We start from the raw sequence: 24669 nt of genomic DNA on the forward strand, positions 1-24669 counted from the left end.
ACCCCCTCCCCCGCCGACCTCTACCTTCCTCTGCCCCCCCCTCCTCGAGGCAGTAGAGAAGAAAGGTAGATAGAGAGCCTGTCAGCTGTGGATCTAGCCTGGGGCAGTGAAATTGACTAGAACTTCCCGAATGCAGCTGCCTGCCTCTTGCCCACTCTCCGGTTCTGCCGCTTGCAGGCTTTGCCTCCCTGCAGCAGGAGGGAGGGTTTGGCACACCGCTGACCCCTCCCCCGCCGACCCCTACCTTCCTCTGCCCCCCCCCCCCCCCCCCCCAGACTGAGAGCCTGTTGGATGTGGATCCAGCCCCGGGGCAGTGTAATTGACTAGAAATTCCTGAAGCAGCTGCCTGCCTCTTGCCCCCTCTCGACCACCCTGCAACATGACGGAGAGTTTGGCGCCCCTGCCCCTGCCGCTGTCCCTTTCCCTTCCCTCTCCCCTTCCCCTCCCGCCCCCCAGAGGCAATAGATAGAGCAAAGATAAATTGCAAGCCTGTCGCCTGCAGATCCAGCCGCAGTTAGTGTAATTGACTAACAACTTGAAGCAGCTGCCGGAGCACTTCCGGGTTGCAGTTGGTGCCGGACCATCAGACGTACTGGACCACTGGATGCCGGACCACCGCAGTTTTACTGTACTGTGAAGCTGGAAGACCCTAGTATTTTGATTTGAAGAGTTGCTTTAGGAAAAAATGATAAAAATGTGCATGTCGGGTGTCTGGGAAATGATTCATGGAATGAAACCAGACTTTCTGTACAAAGGACCCAGGTGACATTTTGTGAAGTGACTGTCAGCTTTAGATGTGGAACATCTATAAAGTAGATGACTACTTTAGACACGTCCTTTGATAGGAAAATACTATTGGATTGGCTCCTAGATAATTCCTTAAAATATAACGTAAGTGCTTAATATCATGAGTAGGAGGGACTTATGGTTCTTCCTATTCTACTGTAATTTAAAATTGTTTTGCTTCTCACCTGCCACCCCATTTCTTTAAATGACTTACTACCCTTCTTTTTGCTATGAGGAGAAAAGTTATGCAGCAGAATGCAGAAATGAGTGTTTCATGATTTTCATTCTGTTAGCAGCTTGTCTCCTTATTCAGCCCACCCTGATAGTGTAGTAAGAAGTGGATATTTTTTTCCTGAGAGACTTAACCTTAACTGCCTTAAGGTTACCATCTGATTGCTGTTAACTGGTTGCTGGAGTGTTCCTACAACTCTAGAAGAAATCTTCTAGTTAGTGGCTTGAGTTGAATGGTCAGCTTAATCACGAAGTCTAAAGCAACAACTCGGGATCATTTCAGAATTCCAAAGGTGAGAGCCATTACCTGTTTGTTCGACGAGGTCAGAAGCTGCTAACAGAAAATTACCAGGTCAGAAATTTCTCACTCTTGAAAGACAAAATACATATTGAACAGAAAAGATAATAAAAAGCAGCCAGTTGAAGGTGCTTGGGGTTTTAGACTAAACAAAGGAAAGCACAAGTAAGTGGATTGAAGCATATCATTAATTTTTATACAAACCTAACCATATTTAATTAATTAGCTTGTGCTGAAACAAATATGAGTTCTTAGGCCAAGGGTTTTCTCAGTTAGGGGTACCTATATACCCCAGGGTACATGGAGGCCTTGCGAGGGGAAATCAACTAAACTAGACATTACCCTAATACTATAATAGGTTACGTAAAAAGCATAATGAAGTCAGTATGGACTAAAATTTCATACATACGGTGAGTTGTTTATGCTGCTCTAGCTACCATATATTTTAAAGAGTCTCTTTGTTTAAGAACTCTTAAACATTAAGAGGTAGGATCACCAAATGTGCTATATAGTTTACTTTACTGTAAGCTATGATAAGAGTAAAGGTTTGGTTATGACAGGATTACTTGTTCTGTTGCCTCCCTCTGGGGCATCTGGTATTGGCCACAGTCAGCAGACAAAATACTGGGCTAGATGGAACTTTGATCTGACCCAATATGGCTGTTCTTATGTTCTTAGGACAATGGGATGTTCCTGGAATGGGATAGCTTCTCATGAAATCATACAGAAAAGAGACAGTCACCAGGCAAGTGAAAGGGGCTGGCTAAAGGCATTTGTCCCCCTCGTTCACCTTCCCAGGCACCTTTTTTGGAGGAGGTGCTGAATGTTCCTCCCCTTCCCCTGATTGATAGAGACATTTCAGTCTGTTCCCCTTCATCAGGAAGCAAGGGGAAAGTGTACAGTTTGTGCCATTCCTCACTCTGGCTGGGAAGCACAAGGGGTAAGACAAACCTGGACCTGCCCCAGCTAGGCAACATGCACCCATCACCCAGCTGTGACAGCTGATGATGTAGCAGCCATGGGAAGGTGCTTCTCTCCTTGTTCCAAGTTGCTGTTAGTCAGTTTTCTCCCAGGGAAGCCTGCATACTGAACCCTTCATCTCCAGCCCCAACCCAAAGCAACAATTCAATTGAAGCATGTACATTTTAATTGCATTTTCCAAAAATAAAAACTGAGTGAAGCACGTGAGTAACTCTGGGTAAATCTTATAGTATACACTGAAATGTAAGTATAATATTTGTATTCAAACTGTCTCTTTTGTAATTAATGGTAAAAGTGAGGAATTCATTGTGTTCTCTGTAATAGGGTGCTATGGCACTTAAAAACAAAGATACGAGTAATTTTCAGTTGTGATGAAATTTGGGGTATGCAAGACAAATCAACCCCCTGAAAGGCCTACGGTAGTCTGGAAAGAGTGAGAGTCACTGTCTTAAACCAAATTTGTCAAAACGATGAATTATTTTGTGTGCCTCTATTTTCAGGTGTCCAATGTGAAACACTATTTCAGTGGGTTTGCTTTGAGATGTCTGAAGCTTGCTAAAATATAATATACACGCGCGCACGCACACTCACTCACACACTTATTTCTGGAAGTTTGGGTCTTGAACTGTTACTACAGCAATAGTGGAAATTCTGACTGAAATTTGGTAGTTGAGGGAAGAGGATGGGGGACACTGTACTTGACTTTATTTTAGAAAAAGTTAAATTAAAAAACATTTAAGACATTAGTTTAGTTCTGGAAAATACTAGAGAAGCATTTAAGAGCTGTTGCTTGTTAGGAGTATGAATTGTCAGGTCTCCAAATAAATGACTTAGGTGAAAGTAGGCACAAAGTAAGTGTCGTTGGTTATATTTTCTACAGATGTGAACATATGATACTGGGGCAATAATCCTACTTCAGTTTATTGATACTTTAAGATAGCTTCTACTTGCAATCTTTTTAGTTATTCTGGTTGTAGAGTATAACAAACTTTTCTACCATATTACGTTTTCAAGTTCATTTTCAACTATGAAGATTTTATAGAACCCTTAACACTGTATACATTAAGAGAAATCTATATTGACGTAGGTTTTACTTCATAGTAATTAGAACATGCTTTCAAGGAAGCAAGCATTGCTTACTTTTTAACACAAACAGAAGAAGTTAAAGGATGAAACTTCATTAAACGGTTCTCACTAGTGATGAGAAATAAAGGATGATAGCACTGACTTGGATTTCTTAAATATTTGAATTTTCCCACATTACCTAGTTCTGACGCCATCTGAATAGCTGTAGCTATGCATTATACCTTTATTTATTAATAGAACAAACAATTGTGAGCCTTGATTTTGGCAAAAAAAAATTGATTTCAGTCTCTGCCCTTAAATCTGAGAGAGGATAATTCTGGTAAATGGAGGTTGTTAAAACCTCTATCCTTTTTCTTTTATAGGCAGAAGCAAGGGGTGTTCTTTTTGTTTTTGTTTTTTTTAAACTTCAGGCTGGACTTTGGGACCACTAAAATCATAATCTGTACTCACTTTTTTCATTACTTAAGTGTATCTTTTCTTCTTTCTTACCTTAAATTCACTTAGTGTGTGTGTGTGTGTGTGTGTATTATGTAGATATAGTTGTGTTAACAAATCCTCATGGAACTTAGTGGGCCACGGTTTGTTGCTTTCCAAAGCTTTTTACAAAACTAGGAGTAAATACATTGAACGGAACTTGGCTACACAAGTAAATTGTTACATTACACAATACATGAAAAACAGAAGAAGAATCCATTGCAGTAAGTCATGTGCATTGAAAAGAGATTCTTCAGTGTAGTAAAGTAATTTTATAACGGATTCTACACAATTATTAGAATAACCTATTTTTTAAAAACTGAAAAACATTGCTCAGGATGAGCCTGAAAATACTGCTTCTGTAAGAGGCACTGAAGTTTTTTTGGATCTTTCTTCTAGTTTTGTTTTGTTTGGTTACTACCATTTCAGGCTATTTAGCTTAAATGCTACTTTAACCATTCCCATCAGTTTCACTATTGGAGTTTGGTTGCCTTATTAGTAACAAACTGTTAAAAATGAGTTAAAGGTAGATGGATACTTGGGTATCTATTGTGTACGCAGTTTTTTTAATATTCTCTCTAAAATATAAACCAATGTCAGAGTCAATTGATACAAGAGTTCTTACAACTGAAAATTTTTAAGTTAAGAGTGCAGCTGGTAAGAAGCTACTAATTAATGCAGCACTTAAGAAAACATACTTAGTGTATTGTTTGTAATTTTGCCATTTGAGATCAGGAAATCACTTCATTTTAAACCATTTGCAGATATTAGACAGTCTTATGACCTCAGATGTGTCTCTTTCTATATTTAACTGCATATATTGCCAGTTGACTTAAAAAAATCAGAAGGGAAAAAAAGGTCTAATATGACCCAAGCAGCAGATTACATGTTATGCTTCTGTGCATACCTTTCAGAGAGCAAGATAAAACTCATTATATATTGCATTAGGAAGGGGAGAAGGAACTTAAACTTTTTTTAAAACCACTTAAACAGAGGAAAATCAAATTGCTTTCTGAAAATTCAGTATTTATGACATTCTGTAGAAAATGATTTTTAGTTACTATGTGTTCCATTGTTTTTCTAAAGTAGTGGTTTAAAATTTAAAGTCGCATTATTACACTGACATCATTGTCTTGAAAATTCATAACTAGAGAACTGCATAACATGATTTGAGTTCCTTCATTGTTCCCCACTTAGGCTTTTGAGATTCTGTTGAAGTAGCCAACATTTGAGGGAGAATAGTTAAAATCAGTAGTTTAACTTTCTGTTAACTTAGCACACAATGTTTTTCATTCTTGAAGAGTTTTTGGCATGTTGAACAACTTCAAAATTTAATGTTTAATATAAGTTAAAATATAAGTTAAGTTAAAATCAAGGATGCTATTTGTCCTTTCGCCAGTATTAATTTTTCAACCAGAATTTCTTTGCTCTAGATATCTTCCATGGGTGAGAGAAAACTGGTTGTAGATAGTGAAAATCTACATGAACTGAAAAAACTTCTCCATTCTTTCATGAGAATTAATGGTTATTTTAAAATTTTGACAGTGATTGCTTTTGTGCTATAAAAGCATTTACCTATACCGGTTATCCCAAAGCCTAACATAAATAGAAACCAGTTCAGAATTATTGAAAAACTATTATGTATTTTTTAAAAAAAACTTTAATTGCTCAAACTTCTTAGATTATTAAGAATGAAAAACTATTGTCTGTTAGTAGAAAACATATTTACATATTCATCAACTTGGCTTTCTTATAAACCCTCTACTGATTTAGCTTGCATTGACATTCTTTGCCTTTTCTGTGTCTTGTCTACCCCATTTCTCTTTCCGTTAGATCCTCCTACTACTACTACACGACCACCTACGGTTCCATGGCATCCTTCAACTGATGGCATCACAGGTTTAGCAACAGAACCAAAACTAATGCATTTTCCAACATCAACTTTGCCAGCAATGCAGGAAGAAAACTGGGGTACCATCATCGGTAGTGCAGTGGGTGGGGCTCTCTTTCTGATACTTGTAAGTGTTTTGGTTGGAATTATCTGCTATAGGAGAAGACGGACGTTCCGTGGTGACTACTTTGCTAAGAACTACATTCCACCATCAGATATGCAAAAAGAGTCTCAAATAGATGTTCTCCAATCAGATGATGTGGATTCTTACCCTGACAGTATAAAAAAAGAAATAAAACATCCAGTGAACAGTTTAATATCAAAAGATTATTTAGAAGACCCAGACAAACCACAATGGAACAATGCAGACAATATTAACAGATACCAAGAACGGTATGAAAGACCAATGGATTATTATGAAGGTGGAACACTGGGAATGAAGTACATGAGTGGTGAATGTTATGATGACAATGAAGAAGACTTTGTGTCACATATAGATGGCTCAGTAATATCCCGGAGGGAGTGGTATGTGTAGCAATCACTGATACCTTAACTTGGTATATACAGTTCCATTCATTAGTTGATCACTTTCAGGTTGTTTATATTTTTACTTGAGGAGCAACAAGCTTTTTGAAGTTGATTTTCAAGCTTTTGATATTGTAAAATCTGGGTTAAATGTATCTGAGCTGCTTTATGATGTTTTCAATGCTGTACTACTGTATTTGACAATATTGGAATTTTAATGCATAATGCTTTATCCATGGCACATGTAAGAACCAAGTGCTAAATTAAAGTTACCATGAAAAAATGTTGCAGTTAAAAACAACTGTCTTGGCTTTGTGATTTTTAAAAAAAAAGTTTACCAGAGACTACGATGAAGTTTCTTTGTTAAGCGTACATTTTTGTATACAAATTTTAAGACCAAAACAAGTGAAATAATTTCAAAGCTGAAATTTATCTGAGGTAAACTCAATTCTTCAAAGTAATTTTTACTCTGCAAAAACAGGGATTTACTTAAAGCTTTGTTTTCAAAGATTTATTTTTCTTTTCTAGGCAAAAATGAATACTTTTTTTTTTAAATGAGCCTTTCTCCAATAAGATGTGTATAGTTAGTGGTTTTTTTTAAAGGAAAGATTGAAAGTTAGAATTCTCAGCAAACAAATTTTAGAGGAATAACCGAACAAATACATGGAAGTTTGTCTTGTAGCTGATTTTGAGAACCACTTTTTGAGAACCACTTTTACACTAAGATTATTTCCCAAAAGTACTGTTACAGTCTGTGTACAGTGTTATAGTCCTGTACTTCACATGAGATCAGAACTGGTTAGCTAAATTAAAAGAGAAAGAAATGTAAACTAGATAGAATAAGATGCCTGGAAAGTTTTATTAGGAATGGGAAATACGCTTGAGATACAAATTGTAAGTGTATGGGAGAAAAAGAGTTGTTAATATAGCTAAAGTATATTTAAGATTCTAGCCAAGTACAACATAATATGGCATGTAGAACATAAAAGGTAAAGGGCAACATTTTTAGAATGGTTATGATTACTTCATTGCTTTAAAGAGTTGAGCATGCTTCAAAGAGAATATCATTCATACTTTTCAAAAGGAGTAAACATAACAAAATGTTGCTATTTAAAAAGAAGCAACTAGGGAAATATTGCTTTTTAGTGGTGTTGAAAAATAATTTGTAAAAGCACACTGTAGAATCCCCAAAATAGCAGTTGTATGTATTACTCAGTTGAGTTTGTTTGTATTACATTAGTTTGCTTTGTTGCAAATAAACAAGTGGAATGGTTGACTAAAATAGTAAGCAGTCTTGTAGCTAGGAGAAGCAGATGGTTACTAAAAATGCAGTTGCATGCTTGGAAGTCTTATTTCAACAGTTCAAACAATCTTGCCTTTCCTTCTGCAATAGTAGGTTCACTACCTCAGCTTTGCAACTTAATAAAATGGAATCTGAATGAAGTTAAGATAATCTAGTTTGATAGCTGTTAAATTCTAAAAATTAGAGGGGATGAACAGTTTTGTGACCTATTTTAAAATTTTACAATTCATGAATTCAGAAACATTCATTCATGAATTAAAAAACTTACTGGGGAAAACTTGCCTTACTGTTGAAGTCCAAAAATGGGGTACAGGAGGATGGAGATTACCACACAATTAAAAAATTAAAATTCTTAGCCAAGCTTCTTAATGATGCTTAATGGCTGCTTGTTTGGATTTTTTTCTGCAAAATTAGAATATTAAGAGGTATACAACAATGTGGGAGCTGTACTAGACTTTTGTCAGTAGTCTGACTCCAAATGACTGTGTATCTTCAAAAAATGAAAGGAAAACTAGAAGATTCATGTGAAGGTCAGAACAGTTGCTTAAGGCTAGTTATGCTTATAATTGAGAGGTATGTAATGTATACTAAGCTAATTGACCAAAGTCTCAAATTAGAGCTATAGTAAGGGGGCCTGGGGTCAGGTGTAAATTCATGCAAACAAATTATTTTATATAAGTCTTCTCTAAATCCTACTGAAGAAACTGGATCGGATTTTATGTATGTAACTTGTTGTGTCTGAGAACTTGACTTGAAGAGAACCTTAACTATAAACTCAGCAGCCATGTCAAATGGTTCATTGGGGCCTTGAGTAGGTTTTGCCTTTTGTAACACAAGTTGAGATAAAGAAATGAGTATTTTATATTACCTTAATTTAAAATGGTGATGAACACACTTATCAAACAAAAATTTTAAACAGAAGAGGTTGGTAACAGGGTTAAGACCCCAACAGAGTTGCAGTTTTTCCTGATTGATGTATGTTTGTAAATAGAGAATTGATTGTAAGTATGAATAGCTGTTGTGTGAAATAAACATCTGCTGTTAAATTGAGTTCTTGAATACAAGTACTATGCAAAACTAATTGAAAGACAAGAAATGAGAGCCAAAACTTGCATCCCAAATACATATTAAGTTTAAAAAAATTGGAAAGGGGGCTCATTACAATTAAGAGAATACTTAATGTTAAGTGTTGGGACACATGACCTTCTCATTGGATGAGTTAACTCTGACAAGTTGACTCAATAAAATTTCTCAGTTTGGAGTTTAAGTTCCCCCTCTATTTGCCTCTGAGACTTGTCTTACTGCCTTATCTGCTAAACTAACCAGACAGCTCCTGCCATAGATAGTCCTCTTCCGCACACTGATACCAGCTATCCTCTAGGAAATCGGTTGTTTTATTTGTTTTTTTTTCCCCCTGGGACTTTGTCTCTAGAATGAAGCAAAGATCTAGGTGCAAACTTTGTCAACACAGATGACCCTGTGATTATTGCCTTCCTAATTATGTATATTCAGTGATTCCTTGCCTGCTGCTCTAACTGATGAATGGTCTCCCACTTTGTTGTGAGAGATTGAGATTCCTCACCAGCAAGTTGAGTGTGGTAATAGTAACAATGAAGCAAAATTTGCACTCTTTACCAGGATCACCTTGATTCCATGACAAGCCACTCCACATAGCTTGCAAATAGGAAAAGTAGGATCAGTTCATGAACCAATAATGCTAAAATATCCCCTCACATTCTGTAAGATGAAACACAGCCTGTAAATTCTGATGTAGGCAAATACTCCCTCAGTGAATTCATATTCACACATCTCTGACAGTTACTTTTACTCCAAGGGACTAAAATGCAACATCTCTCCCTTCCAGCCCCCATTCCACCTGCAGCATTTCAGGCCCAGTAGTTATGACCTTTGCTAGACAACTTTAAAGTATTGAGGAAAAAGAAAATTCCTTCGTGAAAGGCCAATACCAGGAGAAGATCGTTTCTCAGTCGTAGGCATGTACAGCATAATATGTTTGGGACATAAGGTGTGGCTTTGGAAGTTTTCCCGTCCAATAGCTTTCAATCAAAAAAACAAACAAACTGGAAGACTCATTGCTTGTGAAGTTGACACACTGTACTGTACATCTCTTAGATACTCTCTGGAATGGGTTCAATTGCAGTCAGTTTGGTAGGGTTCATCTACAGATTTTTTTTTTTAATTTTTGCCAGACATAAAAAAACGAAACACAAAAAAAGCTCACCAGCAATCAAACAAAAAATCATTCATGGTTATGCTTTTATCCTCTCTTGATCAAGAATACCTTATTCTCGCCAGTTCTGCATAGGTGTCAAACATCAAACTTTGAATTTCAGGTAGTGAGGTTCACTGATCATAGCTCTGGTGTTTTTAAAGTCAAGTGTATGAAGCTGGAATCATAGCAGGACTTGGACCCTTTGGCTTTTCAGAGCTGGCAGTTAGATACAGAATTTTAGCTATAAATAAAATATTGCTTTGGATTTTGCAGATAATCCACTCGTATGGGTGAATGAAGCACCCGAACCCTTAGACAAGTATCTTACCACTGGCATTTGGGTTGGAGGAGTAACTGTTGAAACTAATTACAGTCTTGATGGTTAAGATAAACCTTGATGTAAAAATGATCCTTTTGTGGGATGAAGGAATATTTGTTCCTATCAGTCACTGAGCTACATGTAGACTTTACAGATAAAGGCCAGAGAAGGGAACAGAATTGAGATTAAAAATAGGTATGGAATGAATAGCTAAGAGGTGAGGAAAATAAGAATGAAGCAAAGATTAACAGAAAGAGTGTCTCAGTGTGGGTTCGAGCTGCAGTTTAAAAGTACTGGACATGGATGCTACACTCCAGGCAACACAGGAAGTTGGACACAGGTAGACATGAAGCAGTAGACCTTACTTACAGCTAAATAGGGAATCTGATGAACTGGTATGGAAGCTTGCATATCATAGTCTGCCTAAGTCTGTACAAAGACATGGGATAAAGGATGTCCAAACTCTGAAATGCCAGATTATCAAGTCAAAATAATTCATGGGGCATTGATAGCTTTAGAGTTTGTACCTGCATGTGAGTTGCCTGCTGCTTGGCTCTGTGCACGAAAACAAAATCCAGCTGGTAAGCTGTGTTTCTGAAGTACTGTTTCCTTGCGTTCTAAATATACTGCCATTTAAACTCGGCTGTTAATTTATTGTGAAAATGCCCAGTTTACTTGTGGTTAAAAGTAGCAGAGGCATCCTCAGGCTTGAAATGGAGAATTGAATCCTCATACTTTGGAAGAAAAAGAATCCAGTTTGTGCAGTTGTCACTTTCAATATGCCATTTCTTATAATGTGTGTGGAGAGAGACTAAAAAGAGGTGACATTAATTGTAGAAAGGTGATCATCAGTCTCTTTGAGAGAGGAGACAAACTTAAGACGACGATCTGTACAATACAGCGGTATCAGACATTGTTTTATAGCCTTAGCTACTATGTAGTGACCCAAATGGTGCTGAAAAAAGACCAACACTTTACGGTTTGGAATTTCAACTGGAAGGACTTTCCTATGAGGAGTGCTGTCTGAGGGTATCTCTAGACTACAGAGTTTTGTCGGGAAAAACAGCCGTTTTTCCAATAAAACTTGTTATGTCCACACTTCTAGTGTGTTCTTTCGACAATAAATAGAAAGAACAGAGGGCTTTTTGTGCAATTGGTAATAATCATTCTACGAGGAAGAAGCCTTTTCGCGAAAGAGCTCTTTCACAAAAAGGCATGTGTTGATGGGAAGAGGGAGTTTTTTCACAAGAGTGAAGAAGAAAAAGCACAGATGCCCTGTGGTCATCCTGTCTATAGCAATCACTGCTTACATGTGAGAGAGCATCCAGGCAGTCTGGACGCTATCTTTCGAAAAAGCACATCACTTTTTCCAATGTGCTTTTGCAGTGTGGACTCTTTCGCAATACATTTTTTTTTTTTTTTTTTGGAAGATCTTTCTCCAAAAAAAGCTTCCTGTGCAAGAAGCCTGTAGTCTAGATGTAGCCTGAGGGATTAAAATTAATCCAAAGTGGTAAAAGTGTGTGTGTTTCCTGATTAAAAAGCAACCAATCCTTACCTGACAATTTTATAGCCCAAGATACAAAGCCTTCTTAACTTTAGCTCGCTATTACAGACTTGTTTGCTTAAACTAATACCAATTATGCCAAATTTCAAAGCTTACGTTTTGGTATATTTTACTGTTAAATTTTTAATACTTATCCATTCCCTTTAAAGTCAATGGAAGTTTTTTCCAACTCTGTGATACCTTTGATATACTTACTGTGATAATAATGAATAGTTATTGAACTTGTGCAAAATCTCCACTTTGCTCATGGCAAAATTTTGCAATAGAAGGTACTCAATTTGAAGCTTCCAGCCACATCTAGAATTCCTGGGGGATATGAGAACAACAAGAGCAGTTATGACTCGAACCTATTGGTAAATGGGTGAAATCTTTTAAGTCTGATAGAAACATGGGTTAGAAATTTAGGTCAGCGGTGATACAGTTGTGGGCAGTTGTGACATAAAGCATTTATTTTTAATGTTGTAGAAGATCACTGAAATGTAAAAATCTCAAACTTTCTAGAAGCCTGTGTTGAGTAGCAATTTCATTAAAACTTTGGTTAAAAATAGAACATTCACTGAAAATTCTTAATGCTTTCTAAAAATGTTCGGTCCTGGAGATGACATATTACACGTGGTTTTGGTAAGTGCTAACTTAGTATTTCTGCATGTTAATTGCTCCCAGAAGTCTGTTTCATTTTTTCTTCAAAACTAATTTGCTTGGTCCCTGTTTTTGCAACTCCCAGTGGTTTAAAAAAATAGTTGCTACTTGAGTATATTGCACTGTTCTTTCTGTTTGAAATATGAAAAGCATGCTGTTACTGTATTCACTCAAAGGCTTAAAGTAGCTTGCTTATTCATAAATTGCCTTTTCTTTAAAAAAAAAAACTGTCTTAAGTTGTGTTTTAATGAGAGCTAGACACCTGGCATTGCTAAGATTTTGAAAGAGCATCTTGGACTATAAAAATGACTTTTGCATGATGGTCTAAGTAGGTATGATAGTTTCCAAAATCTTGCTTAAATGACTAGGTTCATGAGGATGGAAAACACAGTAATACCTGAAAAGGATAATTTGTGGTGCGTTCCATTACAGATGTGCCATTTAAGCAGACATCTTCTGTAGCTGTAGCGGGGGCTGTAATTGGAGCAGTTCTTGCTCTCTTTATCATTACCATCTTTGTGACAGTGCTATTGACTCCAAGGAAAAAAAGGCCATCCTATCTTGACAAAGTGTAAGTATCTCAGTTTCTTAAACTAGAAGCAATAACCATTAATTATTTGGCTGCTTATAGTTACCTATATGCTATAGTTAGGCTTGGGGCTTCTCCCTCCCCCCCACAATAGGGAGCCTGCACTGACACTCTGTCCATGTGGCCCTCTACAAAGTTGGAGTGCCAGCACCAGCTTCATGCTTGGGATGGGGAGTGGATCTGGTTTGTGGGAGAAGGAAGCAGCTTGGTGCTGCTGTTTTCCTTCCCCCTGGCTGGGAGAATTGCAGTGCAGGGAAGTGCTGCCTGGAGGCTTTCCCCACTGCTTCTATTGGCTGGAATCACAGCCACTGGGAGCAGTGGGAAGCCTTGCCTGGGTGCAGCGAGAGGCATGGAGTCAAGCAAGCACCCCCCATCCTCCTCATGGTCAGATGCTACACTCCCATTCCCCTCCCACGAACTCCCTCCTGCTGAAATCCCGAACCCTCACTCCTCTCCTACTCTCCCCCCCCCCCAGATCCCACATCCCTCCTAGAGCCCACTCCTGTACTCAATTTCCCACCCAGACTGCTACCCTCAGCTCAATCCTATACCCTCTCCCAGCCAGACCCCATGGCCCTACCCACTCCTGCACCTATTTTGTGATTGGGGTGATTGTCTGATAGTCTGTGGAAAGGCTTGCTTTGAGTGGGGTGGGCCACATGCCAAAAAGTGTGAGACCCTCTATAATAGTGGATAAAGGCAAAATTGTCTGCAGAATGGCAGTAAGAAATCTCCCCACCTCTAAGAGGCACTTGTATGTCCTCTGAAATAATAGCACTGAGGGATCAGTGTCGTAGTTAAGATTAAAAGTACATAAGGGAAAAAAGGGGGGAGAGCTTTAGGCAGACATTTCCATCTTTCTTAAAAGGAAACTTCAGTACACAATTGAAAATGTGGTCAAAATGACTTGTTAGAGCTTGTATAAATAAATATACACCTGGGAGCTTTGCTTATTTGATGGTGAAACAGTTGTCCTCGGAAAAATTCACTTTAACAAGGGTAGGAATAACAACACCTTAATTTAATTGCATGTATTGTTTTACATTAAGTACTTTTAAAGATAGATCAGTAATGGATTAAAAAATGCTCCAGGACATTGTCTTACTAAATTGAAGTAAATGGCATAAGCATGCTACCTTAATATTTAAAGAAACATATATTAATCTATATTTTTCAATAGTTTAAAAAAATTATGCTAATTATCAGTTAATGAAACAATTGATATATCAGAAATCATAATAAAGATAGCTTCCATTCAAGAGTTGATAGAAATCTAGCAAAACCTAAAGGAAGGGACATAGTTGTCTTTGAAGTAAGAGTAATAAGAAAACCGTTGTAGATCTTAAGTTATAAAAATGTGGGGCAACATGTTTTACATTTACCATGTCAAACAAACGTAGCCTTATAAACATCCAAATGACTGACATGATAGTGAAATCTATAGTTTGTTCCAAATGAGACTAAATGTGTAGATCTAATAACAGGTAAGCTGATGGTTAGGAATGAGCCTGAAGTCAAAAGATGGTGGTTTTTTGTTTGTTTTGAGGGCATTTAAGAAGGAAATTAGGTACTCAATTCCCGTTGAAGTTATTTGGGTGAATGTCTCATTTGAAAATAGCATCTTTTATAACTTAAAAGCTACATGTTGATCAGTATCACTTGACTCTATTTCCCCTTTTCTTCAAAATAGTATCTTAATGGCTTTGGATTTTTAAGAAAGGAAGTTTTAGGGGGTGATGGACAGGTCAACTCCAAATGAGTCAGGTCCACACAGTGATAAATATGATTATCTCACTGAAGTATCCCCATATGTGAGAAGTTTTTAAAAGAAGGTAAGTTTTAGACAAAATAAACATAATTTAAGCAAACTTAAACTAAAGACTTTCTAAAAAAAAAAAAAAAACCCATACATATATGTATGGCTTGGTTACATAAGAGAATAACAACTAAAAAGTAAGTGTAAGGCCTTTTAATTTGGACATATAAAAAAAGTCTATTGTCTTGATTAGAACTTTTTTCTGTACTGAAAATAGTTATCCCACGCAAATACCTCATATGCAAGCCTGATTACAAAGAACACATAGCTTGTGAAGAATAACTAGAGTTAAAAATATGAAGATCATATAATTTGTGGTTGCCAATTGGTTTACAGAATTCAGTTTTATTGTAGATCTGTTAGTGGTGAAAAATATTCTACAGCTTTTCTGTAAATGCATGGCATTTTTTAGTTTAATATTTTTGTGAAGGTGTTACTGTGGAGAACATTGTTTTTATGTTCATTTGATCTTCACAAAAATGGCAAGTCAAATTGTGATATCTTTTTATGCAGGATTGATCTTCCACCCACACACAAACCACCACCTTCATATGAGGAAAGATCCCTATCTGTGTCTCAGAAAGAAGTCATTCCTCAGGTAAGTGAGACATAGTAATTTGATCATTCCAACGCAGAGAATAAGCATGTGCTTATGAACATATTTCAGAGAATTGAGCATTTATTCTATTTTAGCAAAACACAAGGAATTTGGAGGCACCTTAGGTTGCCATTCTCAAGTAAAAAAAATTCAACAGACTGCAGTGTGAGCTGGGAATCGTATGCAAATTTGACAACGCCAACAATGGCTGGTATAGGGACTGGGAATGTCTCATTACAATAAGTAATTTTCCACTATAGGTATTCTTATCCACTTCCATTGTGATTAAATTAGCTCTGTTACACTCCCGTCTCGGTATCCATACCATTTGATTTTTTCTTTCACTTCATGTATCTGACTAAGTGAGTTGCAACTCTTCAAAGGTTATGCTATAACGTATTGCACACCAAAATGCTTCAATGATAGGTGTACAGTTCCTTGTGACAACAGTTGGATTTCTGTAAACATAAAGTTGATGTAAACTTCAGTAAAATGTTTTATTCTTTAACTTCAGGTGTAGTGTAGGGCTGGGCAAATAGCATGCATGGGCTGAATCTGGCCTATGAAGCCACCGGATCCAGCCTATGGACAAAGCAGGGAGCCTCAGGCAGGCTCCCTGCTTGCCCCGCACATGGCTAAGAAAAGCAGCTGCTAGACAGCTTGTGTTTCTCAGCTACAGGGCTTGGGGGAGACTGGTGCTTTATGCATTGCTCCTCCCACCCCAAGCACAATCTCACTACTCTTCCCCCCCCCCCCCCAAAACATAACCCCACCCAGGCTCTTATTCGTAGACACACATGTCCCCTGCAACCTGTAGGACGGCAGGCTGCCTGAGAAATGTGCTGGGCTGCTGGCCAGAATTCCCCCAACCCACTGCCCTACTCCTGCCCCCCTACCCACATGAGTGAAACCCTCTGCACCCCTCCTGAGCCCATACCCCCTCCCAGACCCTGCAGCTCAATCCCCTTCTGTCCTAGATGACAACCCAAACCCCCGCACCTCTTCCTGAACCCCAGTTCCCTGCCCTAGGTCACAACCCCTTTCTGTCCTAGATCATAATCCAAACCCCTGCACCTCTGTCCCAAGCCCCAGGTCACGGCTTCCTCCACCCAAAGTCCCTCCAAGACCCCAATCGCTTACCCAAGCTCTCTTTTGCACCCAAACCCTGACCTCTTTCATTAATATCATGGAAAAATGTGTCCTTTGACCACTTCTCTTCCCCCCCCCCCCCCCCCCATCAAAAATTACTGCCCACTCCCGGTGTGAAGTATTAAAAGGACTTCATTTTAGCTAGCTACTGGTTTAATTTTGTATGGAAATGCCATAATTTGCTCAAATTGGCATGTATTAAACACACCTGCCATAACTGCTCTAAAGCAAAATAACTTTAAATGTAAATTTTGATTGGTTATTTTATGCTCCAGAATACTTTAGTGCACCCAAAAAGATGACAACTTCACAGTTAGAAGTATTAATGGTTTGTCATTGTATGCTTCCTTACACGGATGAATTATTAATGCTCCCTGTCTTGGAAAAAACAATAGCAGCTGCCATCCTGTTAACCTAGTGTATGGTTGCTGTGCTAAGTCTTTCAGTAAAGGAGATGCCTTACAATGATGGCATCTGTGATGAGGAAAAGGCATAGGCCACTGAGTACCTGTTGAATAGACACTCCTTTTGTAATAATTCAACAATAGGTTGAACCTCTCTGGCTGGGACTCTGTTCTGGACCATGGCTCTTGATAGACCAGAGCCCCACAGGTTGCTAGTGGCTGGGAGTGTAGCTGGTCGTCTTGGCCAGCAGCCCCAGTGGAGCTAGCCCGAGAAGGGACAGCAGCCTGGGAGCCTGACCTCCACTGGTCTGGAAATCTCCCTTGTTGGAGGTGGCCAGAACAGGGAGGTCCAACCTTTAGTCAACTCTGCTGTCACTCAGATTTGGTTGACTTCATTTATTAGAAAGGTTTGTTCTGTGTTAAGCAACATACATGCAGTCATAGGCAGATAGTGTCTGTGGGGGAGGTGGTGCAGGGAGGAGGCATGAGGGGGCATCCCATTTCGCAATTGACATTTTAGTGAGGGTGGTATTTCATTTTATGCAATGAATTAAGCCCAACAAATTGAAGTGTTCTGATTGTCAAAACTGAGGCTGGATGTAGCTTTTGAACCTCAAAGTTCAAGAGTGTAATTCTGGTCTCACTGAAGTCTATGACAGAAAATCAATTTTTTTCATTAAAAAGAACAAGTAGTCCTGTGGCACCTTAGACTAAGGGAAATATATAGTATCATGAGCTTTCACGGGCAAAACCCACTTCATTGTACGTTGAGTTGGATTCTGAGAGTATTCTAATCTGGACTTCAGTTTAGTACTTCAATAACCATAATATTTAATCAAGTTCATCTTAAAGCTTTACCATATCAAACATCGTTGTAATATAAGCTTGTAAAATATTTCACAGATTCATTCTATTTGTTGAAATTTCTTTGTAATTCCTTCCTTTTAACTGACTAACTGTAAAAATCAAGACAACTTTGATATGCAGGATACTACCATTCTAATTTTGACTGTTCCACCTTACCACAGTGGGTTAGAGAGAAGCAGCAGTAGGGACAGTCTAAAATAAGCTCTAGTTTGGTGTTTTAGGAGGAGAGACCAGCATGACTATATTGTACCTCAAATAGGGAGTGAGGCGTTTGTTTAGATCTTTTTTTCTTTCATGCAGAATCATTGAGATGAAATGTGTATAAAAGCAACGAGACTTAAGATGACATGGGAAGAAAAGGGTGCTGGAGATCTGAGACGAGAAGTTGTTAGCAGTAGTTCTATTACTGGCTGCATTGGGGTGGGCGATAATTTTAGAAGGGGGGGAACACTTCACAGACCCTGCCCACAGACCCTGATTAGCCTGGAAGTGGGGATACATGTGAAGTCTTTCCCCCTACCTTCCCCAGAGAGAATCACCAGCCAGAGAACCTGATTGGCCTGGGGGCAGGAGAGCCACAGTGTGTCCTTGGGCCAGATCAACTTGCTTGGCAGGCCGGATCTGGCCAACAGAGGCTTTCTTGCTCACCTCTGGGCTACACTCTTCCTTGAAACAATACCAAAATCTGGCTAGAACTGTAACTAGACTTGTTCATCTTGGTTTTGTATGAGTGCCACTGTCTCCTGGTGCCAGAAAAATTTCCACCGTGGAATGAAGTTAAATCTTCACAGTTAACACAAATTTGCCACTTGGTTCACGCATTCCACAGTTCTTGTTCAAGAATTGCCTGAAGGAAATTTTCTGCAAAAACCTAGCATTTCCTGCACGAATTAGTTATGGACTCCATTGTTAGCTGTAAGATATTGTAAACTCAAGTAAAACTTTTGTCGTCATCTTTCCCCCTCCTCTCCCAATTGGATCTCACTGTGATATCTAAGGGCATGTCTACGCAGCAGGGCTAAACTTGAAATAAGCTACGCAACTTGGGCTATGCTAATTGCATAGCTTCAGTCAAAATAGCTTATTTTGACTTTTGGTGCTGTCTACAATGTAGTTAATTTAAGAGAAAGCACTGTTCCTCTGATTTTCCTTACTACTCATATAACGAGGATTACAGGAGTCAGAGTAAGCAGTACTTGAGCTAGACATTATTTCCACATAATGTTGAAATACCTGTTTCCTATGTAGACGTGGACTATGCTATTTTAGAATAACATCCGTTATTGCAAAATAATGCTGCTGTGTAGACATAGCCTCATAGAGATTGCTTTAAACATTGAGGCTTACTGTTTTAGATAATTAACACATTTTCCAAGCTGATAGTCTTATTGATGTAAATATCCAGCCCCTTGTTAAAATGTGAACATTCTTGGCCTCAACTTCTTGAGGCAGTTATACCAATCTAATCACTTAATATGTTAAAAGGTATTACAGAAATTTTGAATTAGCTATCTGATAGTGTCACTGCGTGTCATCTTATTCTTGGGTGATAAGACAGGCAACATCTGTCTTTCCTATTTACCTTATTTAGTCCTTTTTGGAGGGTGTGGTGGTCAGTATTTCACCCAATATTTCTGGTGAGGTTACACAAGTTGTGTATAATAGCTTCATATTAGTTGCCATCCTATTCATTAGGCATTCTGACATTTTGCTTTTTTGTAAACCATATACCTAGTCTTCCTTGAGTGGTCTACAGTGACATCCATATCCCTTTCATGAGTAGATTAAGTCTGTCTATATCCTTGAGAATTTTACAAGTGTTCTTGATTTTACCCTCCACCCCCATACTATGTGCCTTACCTGGAATCTGACACTGCATTCATCTGCCTTAATGTTGACAAATCTAGCTTATTTATTTCCATCTGAAATTCCGCAGCCCTCTGATCCTCAGTAACCTAAATCATTTTGTGTCAACTGTAAATTTTGTTTCCCCATTATTTACCCCTCTCCCTCTTTCAGGTGACTAATAAATATATTAAATACCTGGTCCTGGTATAGAACTTTGGTGCACTCTAATGTTAATCTTTTGCTATGAGAAAAATCAGCCATTTAATTCTGTTTGTCTTTTGATTTCCTTGTCAGTTACTGATCCATGACAAAATTTTTCACTATGTGACTGTTTGGACTTTTTCTGGTAACTTGTGAGGGATATTGTCAGAGTATTTTTGGAAGCTGAAATGGAGTATCGTTTATTTATTAGTTGATTGACACATTGGAAACATTTTTAAGATGCAAATTTTCTTGGCAGAAGAGGTTGGCACTGAAGGTGTGAAAACTTTAAGACAACAGTGTCTTAGTTAAAGGTCCTAATTGAGAGAACTGTCATTCTTCAACTGATGGTCCTTATTTGTTTTGCGCTCTGGGATATGCAGCATGCATTCAGAACTGGAGAATTTGAGAGTAGCATCCATTGGTCTGCGCATATGTTCTGTCTTCCTTCATGCCTCTGAGGGTATGTCTACACAGCACAGTTACTTGGAAATAACTTTCCTAGCGGCTACACAGCCAAACCGCTATTTTGAAATAAATTTGAAATAAGTGGAGCACTTATTTTGTATTTGGTAAACTTCATTCCACGAGGAATAATGCCAAATTCGAAATAGCTATTTCAAAATAAGTTATGTGTAGACACTTATTTTGAAATAGGGGGCCTCCAGCCTCCCCAGGGTGCCCCGGTGGCCACTCCAGCATCAACCAAGAACACTTCTCTCCCTCCCCAATCCCCAGAGCCCTTAAAGGGGTAGACTTTGGCCACAGTGCCTGTGTCAGCTCCAAGCCTGCCAGCCCAGATCCAGCAGTCACTGCCCCTGACCCAGTGGTCCCAAAACATGAGCCAACAAGGCACTGGCAGCCAGCCCTCCTTCGCTCCCCAGGAGCTGTCTGCCAGCTCCCAGGAGCCTGACAGGGCCCGGAGAAGGCGGGCACCTTCCTGGTCCAGGGTGGAAATTATGGACCTTATTCAGGTTTTGGGGGGGGGGGGGGGAATGCCTCCAACGTCCATGATCTCCGCACTAGACGGAGGAACGCGGCCATCTATGGCAGGATAGCTGCCAGCCTGGCCACCAAAGGCCACATGCGAATCCAGGAGTAGGTTCGCATTACGATCAAGTTGGACTGGCGAGACCCCCAACCCTGAACCCTGAGCTTCCCTTCCCCTCTTCCAGCTCCCTCCTCCCAGGTTTCCCCCTCCACTCTCCCACCCTCTTTTCTCCCCTCCTCCTCCTCTCCCCGGTCACACCAGAGTTTCATTCCCTCCCCTCAGTTTTGTTAAATAAAGAGAGTTTGTGTTCATGAAAATACGTGTATTTTATTTGACATCAGGAAGGGGGGGGAAGGGAGGGATAAGAGGAAGGACGTGAGGGAGGAATGAGGCACAAGCCCCCAGTGGGGCAGACCAGGGAGGCTCTTAGTGCTCCTCAGGGTGGAAGCTCTCAAGCAGGGCCTCCTGGATACTGACAGCCCCCGATGGATCCACCGGGTGGCATCCTGCAGAAAGTGCAGCCAGGCTCACAGCAACGCGTCCAAGAGAAGCAGCAGAGTGCCCGGGGGCAGCTCTGGCTCCATGTTGCAGAGTACTGTGGTGTCCCTAGTGTGGGCAACCAGAGTATGTAGACAAAATGCTTTGCTGTCCCTCGAGGTAGACAAGCAGGGAAATCTGAGAACTGGCTGTCCGGGGGGTCCCTTTAAGCATAGACCTCAGATAGCCTCAGGCAGCAGCCCCACACAGTAAGTCTTGACCTGGTGCCCTGCCAGAACTGGTTCCGGCTACCCTTAAATGTGATTCATAGTCCACTCAGTGTGGACACGCTATTTCGAAATAGCAAAATGCTATTTCGAAATGCATTTTGTGTGTAGACGCATTATTTCAAAATAACACTGTAGTGTAGACATACTGAGTGAATAAAGGGGAGGTTGTACTGACTGCCTCTCCAGTTCCTTCCCACCATCACATAGTCCTGGTTTTAGATAGGACTAAATAGATAATGGCTTTGGCTTCTTTCTACAAGATAAGAATCACGTTGCCTGTAAATAGTGTCAAGTTTTAAGCATTTCACAGTTTACAAAAATGTTAGTGTTGGATTAGTCTCCAGAGGGGACTGCCGTACTCTTTGATGCCAGGATTTCAGGCATCAAACTTTGCTTCCTGCTGTAATTCTTCTAGGTCAATGGCTACTTTGAGGAAATGTACATCACGTTGAAATGCAGTAATTGCCATTTATTCCCCAGCCATACCTGAGAAGGGCAGGAACTTTGTCTCCAAAGATACCTCATGGAGAAGACGACAAGTCCTCAACTGGATTCAGAATGGGAACCCTCCTCATCCCACAGTCTCTGGACTTGATTGGGACAACTTCAAATTCTACCACTGCGAAAGCACAGGGACAGATTCTGGGCCATGAAAACTATATCATTTGTATCCCAAACAGTCTTCTAGTACTGGTATAGTCATGTCTGTCTCTAGGTCAATAACTTCATGCACTGTAGTCACCTCATTTAGAAGATGCCATTTGGTTACTCTCAAACACAGCTATAGTCAGTATATTCTCAAAATTGCCATTCTATGAACCTCCTGGTGACATTTCCAGTTAATGTAGTATTTTTCTCTGCCATCATGGACAAATCTTCAGCTGGTATGCGTCAGAATCCCTTTTTCTTCGAGGACTGTTCCTGTGGGTGCTCTGATTTAGGTGTCTGTGCACCTTGCATCTGTAATCACACAGACATCTAAAATGGAGCATCCACAAGGACAACCATGTTGAAGAACCTCAGTTACTGCACAAGGTGAGTAAACTTCTCTTTTCTCGCTTTCACTCTGGATAGGACCATAATTACAGATGCATTCCTACAAGGTTGGAGATCCCACATGAACAGCTACACAGCACAAGATACCTGGACATCTCGAGAATCCAGGATGCACATGAATATCTTGGAGTTGTGAGTGAGCAGTCTGGAAAGCATGACAGTCCTTTCTTCCATTCATCCATGCTCACCATGTCTTCATGTCAGACAATGTTACGTCTGTCTACAAGCAGGGAAGAGTGAGAACTGTCTCCATGTATGCCAAAACACACTATCTTTAAAACTACTGTATTAGATGTCAGATCACACTCAATAGCCTACTTTCTGAGAAAGCAAAATGTGATTTTGGATTGTCTCGGTAGACATTTTGCAGTCAACCATTAATGGGAGCGCCACTATTGGGCACTGTGCAATATTTTTGCTGTGTGGGGAGTCCCAGCCAGAGTTGACCATGAGAACTTTTTTGAAAAAATAAATGGTCCTTTTTAAATGGCTTAGATCTGCAGAAAGTAAATTGGCTAGCTACAGGCAGAGGTCCCTTTGTGACAGAGAACAGAAGGGCTTTGCTTGACCTTTGGCAGCAATACATGCTTCACTGAATATATTCCACAGCATCATTCACCAGAGTGTTCAGAGTAGGAAGTTGTCTGGGGGCATGAAAAAAAAATGGCATTGTGATTAAAATAGTGAACTACATATACTCAAAGTCTAGTTTGCCGCCTCATCTTTTTAAACCGGTTTAATACAGGACCTATTGCAGCACTATGATGTTCTCTGGTTATATAGAGCAAGTGTTTGGCTTGTGAACTCCAAAAGGAAATATAATTTATTTCAAATCACAAATAACAGGCTTGCAAGTTACTTAATTTTATGAACAATGTCCCCCTTGATGTCACAAGTAAATTTTTGGGCTATATTGCTGGTCACTTGAATGTGGTTAACTTTCTGCTCAAAGGCTTTGCAAGCAGATGTCAGGGATCTGTTTGGGAAAGTATGTGTCTTTCAGAGGAATCCTGAAATCTTTTAGACAGACAACAGGAAAGATACTGCACTTTCCCACATTGCATATAATAGCTACACAAAAAGTCAGTGAAACTAGTGCAAGAATTCCTAAACTGATCTTTTTTTTAAATGAGACAAACATTTTGAAGTTCCAAAGCATTTGCTTTTATTTATTTGTGATCCATTTTGGTGTCCAATGGACCTTGTTGTTCTGAAGCAAAGCATGTTATTGATTCAGTGGATGAAGGTATCTTTCCATTATAAATTATGAGGCTCCCAGAGCTCTTTGGCTTCAAGGCAAATTAGTTGGACTTTATGATTTCAGGACTCAATATCCTGACCAGGTTTCAAAATAGCCAGAATCTAGTCTTCTGTCTAGTCTAGTGATGTTCAGATGAACATACCACTGAATATCTGGGTTTTCAACTACATGTATGATGGGGGAAAAAACAACACTGCAATTGCCTGATGATCTTCACCAGTGTACTCACCTTGCCCAGCCTCCTACAAATCACTCTTCACAAATCTTGTCAGAGATGGTGGATGTCACTTTCCCATTAGATAGTACCAGAAACATATGTGGTAATATTGATTGATGAACTTAGGAAGAAGATGAACAGTATTTGAGTTGCAATTCTAGTCTTTATTGGCATCTGAAGTTGTTTTATTTTGTCAACCTTCTGCACAAATGACTTGCCTCTTGTCATAAAATTCTCATTTGGCCTACAGGTAGATACAATTGAGTATCGCTGATTTAATAAGCGCCATGTTAATTTGCTATCATTCTATTTTTTATTCAAAATATGTGGTACCAAGTCAAATTTTTTACAGAAGTCTTAAATATATTCCATCAAAACTACTACCTTTATCAGCCAAACTTATAATCTCGTCATAAAAAGATACCAAGCTAGTTTTCCAGGATCTGTTTGCCATAAACCCATGTTGATTAATTACATGGTGTACTTTTAGTTCTTGGAGTTCTATATCAGCCTTTTCATTATTTTCATGCTGAATTGATGTCAGGCTGACATATCTATAATAAGTATAGTCTGGT

The 24669-nt window shown here is 39.3% G+C and overlaps 1 protein-coding gene across 2 annotated transcripts in view; it reads left to right on the forward strand.

The window, feature by feature from the left end:
- NECTIN3 (nectin cell adhesion molecule 3) overlaps nucleotides 1-24669 on the forward strand; it is a 132735-nt gene that overhangs the window by 81112 nt on the left and 26954 nt on the right. The window contains exons 6-7 of one of the 2 annotated variants that reach the window (XM_075908478.1): nucleotides 12763-12901; nucleotides 15249-15333. In XM_075908478.1, coding sequence (XP_075764593.1) covers nucleotides 12763-12901; nucleotides 15249-15333 — 224 coding nt within the window. Of the gene's footprint in view, nucleotides 1-5689; nucleotides 8626-12762; nucleotides 12902-15248; nucleotides 15334-24669 lie in introns of those variants that run through there. The other variant, XM_075908472.1, reaches the window with a different exon arrangement.

Source organism: Pelodiscus sinensis, chromosome 1 (genome assembly GCF_049634645.1).
Source record: "Pelodiscus sinensis isolate JC-2024 chromosome 1, ASM4963464v1, whole genome shotgun sequence".
Classification (NCBI taxonomy): Eukaryota; Metazoa; Chordata; order Testudines; family Trionychidae; genus Pelodiscus; species Pelodiscus sinensis.